Source organism: Cynoglossus semilaevis, chromosome 11, assembly GCF_000523025.1.
Source record: "Cynoglossus semilaevis isolate Cse_v1.0 chromosome 11, Cse_v1.0, whole genome shotgun sequence".
Taxonomy (NCBI): domain Eukaryota; kingdom Metazoa; phylum Chordata; class Actinopteri; order Pleuronectiformes; family Cynoglossidae; genus Cynoglossus; species Cynoglossus semilaevis.
Genome location: NC_024317.1, coordinates 19,460,165 through 19,463,154, shown reverse-complemented (window position 1 = coordinate 19,463,154; position 2,990 = coordinate 19,460,165). Strand labels below are relative to the sequence as shown.

The 2,990-nt window shown below is 43.2% G+C and overlaps 1 protein-coding gene across 1 annotated transcript in view; it reads right to left on the bottom strand.

Annotated features, from left to right (window-relative positions):
• The window catches only part of mmp24 (matrix metallopeptidase 24), a 23,984-nt gene that overhangs the window by 6,336 nt on the left and 14,658 nt on the right, over positions 1 to 2,990 (bottom strand). Inside the window, exons 9-11 of the mRNA XM_025060071.1 lie at positions 880 to 1,041; positions 530 to 744; positions 264 to 402 (exon numbers count right to left, since the gene is read on the bottom strand). Of these exons, the coding sequence (XP_024915839.1) occupies positions 264 to 402; positions 530 to 744; positions 880 to 1,041 (516 nt within the window). The remainder of the gene's footprint in view (positions 1 to 263; positions 403 to 529; positions 745 to 879; positions 1,042 to 2,990) is intronic.

Sequence of the window (2,990 nt, the reverse complement as noted above, 5' to 3'; positions counted from 1 at the left end):
TGAGAACATGTCGGTGAGAACATGTCGGTGAGAACATGTCGGTGAGAACATGTCGGTGAGAACGTACCGATAAGGACGTCGGTGAGAACATGTCGGTGAGAACATGTCGGTGAGAACATGTCGGTGAGAACATGTCGGTGAGAACATGTCAGTGAGAACATGTCAGTAAGAACATGTCAGTGAGAACATGTCGGTGAGAACATGTCGGTGAGAACATGTCAGTGAGAACATGTCGGTGAGAACGTGTCGGTGATCAGACGTACCTTTAAAGAAAACAAATCTGCCGTCAGGTCTCTCGTAGGCGGCATCGATGCGAGGAGGCAGACCTTTCCAGAACTGGTCAATCTGCATGGGATAGCCCTCCTGAACTTTGTTGTTCCTCAGGCGCCAGAACCATTGGTCCTATGGCACAGTGGAATCAGAGAACTCAATACCTACAGCCATGGAGTGTGCTTTAACCAGACAATCTGGCGGAACACTGAACCTTAAGAACCTTGTTCTGTTCTGATGTTGTTCTAACTATACCCACCTTGAAGACGAACATCTCTCGTCTGAAGAAGGCCACTGTGTTGAAGTCTCCGTCGCAGATGTTGGGTTTACCGTTTCCGGGCAGTGCGGGGCGGTCACCGGAGGGGCGACCTGGGCGCGAGGGCCGCTCGTGTTTCCGCTCAGAGGTGGGGTAGGTCCGTCGAGCAGGTAAGGTGGGCAAAGGTCTGGTCGGCTCCAGCATGGCTGTGGGGATACCTGGGAAAAGTAACAAAGAAGACCAAGTTTCATTAAATGGTTACCAAAAAATATGCAAATAAAGAAATACAGTAAAATACACAATGGACTGCATGTGTGTGTACCATAGATTTTCGTGTGTGTGTGTGTGTGTACCATAGATTTTTTGAATGCCCTGCAGGTCGTCCAGAGGCAGTTTGAAGTTGTGTGTGTCCATGTACTGGTAGAATGGAGCCATGATGGCACTAGGATCGTTGGAATGCTCCAAACCCAAGGCGTGACCCAACTCATGGACCGCCACCAGGAACAGATCATTACCTGCAGACAGACAGACAGACAGACAGACAGACATGTGTGAATTCATTTATGTTTATGCTAATAATGCTAACGCAGATGGAGTTCTGGATCTGTGTGCGTCTCCGATGGTAGTTGGTTAAGATCATCATTATCAGCACCATCTTCATCATCTTCATCACATAACCATCATCACCATCATCTTCATCACATAACCATCATAATCATCATCATCTTTATCACCATCTTCATCATCACTTCATCATCATCATCATCATCATATTCATCATCATCACCATCATATTCATCATCATCACCATCATAATCTTCATCATCATCCCATCATTATCATCACTTCATCATCATCACCATCATATTCATCATCATCACCATCATATTCATCATCATCACCATCATAATCTTCATCATCATCCCATCATTATCATCACTTCATCATCATCACCATCATATTCATCATCATCACCATCATATTCATCATCATCACCATCATATTCATCATCATCACCATCATATTCATCATCATCACCATCATATTCATCATCATCACCATCATAATCTTCATCATCATCCCATCATTATCATCACTTCATCATCATCATCACCATCATAATCTTCATCATCATCCCATCATTATCATCACTTCATCATCACCATCATATGCATCATCATCACCATCATAATCGTCATCATCATTCCATCATTATCATCACTTCAACATTATCATCTACATCACCACTTCATCACATAACCATCATCTAGGGGTGTGCCATCTAAGGGGACTGTTAACGATTATCGATGCATCTTTTTTCCCTATTCAGAGTTTCTTTTTTTCCCCCTTACTTTGTCATTACGTCATACCTTTTCACAAGGTATATTTGTCAGTATTCATTAATTAAGGTGACCAAACAAATTATCTTTTATTCATGTCAAATCAACAAATGATCCAACAGGAACCATTGAACCAATGGGAAAAACGTGGACCTGGAACAACCAGAGCGGTTGTGTTCCTGTCAAAAAAAAAATCGTTTTTGAACATTTATGAATCGTAATCGAATCGTCACGTGTCGCATCAAGATGAATCTAATATTGTCAATGTATTGGCACACCCCTAACATCATCATCATCTTCGTCACATAACCATCATCATCATTCCATCATCATAATCGTCATCATCATTTCCATCATCGTCACCTACATCACCATCTATATCATCACTTCATCATCATCTCCATCACAATCATCACCGTCTTCACCTTCAACACGTTCATCATCATCATCAACCATCACTGAAGAACAGTCTAATCCAAGGGGCGGCCAATCAGTCAGAGGCTAAGAGCCACAATTTAAACTGTTACCGCAAAGAGCCGCATGGGCACAAAGACGTAAATAAAACTCTCCCACTCTGTTACAACTTCCTGTGTACATCTTAATATCTGTGCTTATCGAGTATTCCTTAAGTCATTTGCCTCAACTCCCGTCCGCATGAGATTGACGTACCGTAAACATCATCAGGTTGGCCATGCCTGGTCCAATCTGTCAGCAGCAGACACGAAGTTACAGGATGAATCATATGAGTGAGCGTGTGTGTGTGTGTGTGTGTGTGTGAGACCGAGGACTGCTGACCTGCAATTCCTCTGCTTCACTAAGAAACTGTTGACTTCTCTTTTTTTTTTTTCTTTTCATTATATTCGGAGAAGAAACAGAGCGAGAGACGGAGGGAAGCGCTGAGAGAGAAATCTGTTCTGACAGATAAAGATAATACGCTCTGACACTGTGGTCGCCCCTCTCTCTCTCTCTCTCTCTCTCTCTCTCTCTCTGTGTGTGTTCTCCAGCTGTTCGTGCGGCAGATCTTTATTTCTTTTCTTATTTCTTTTTTTTCGTTTCTCACTCCAACAGCCACTCAAGGATAAACTGATCCAGGAGTCCAGCTGGTCGGACAGCTCCTGGAGCTG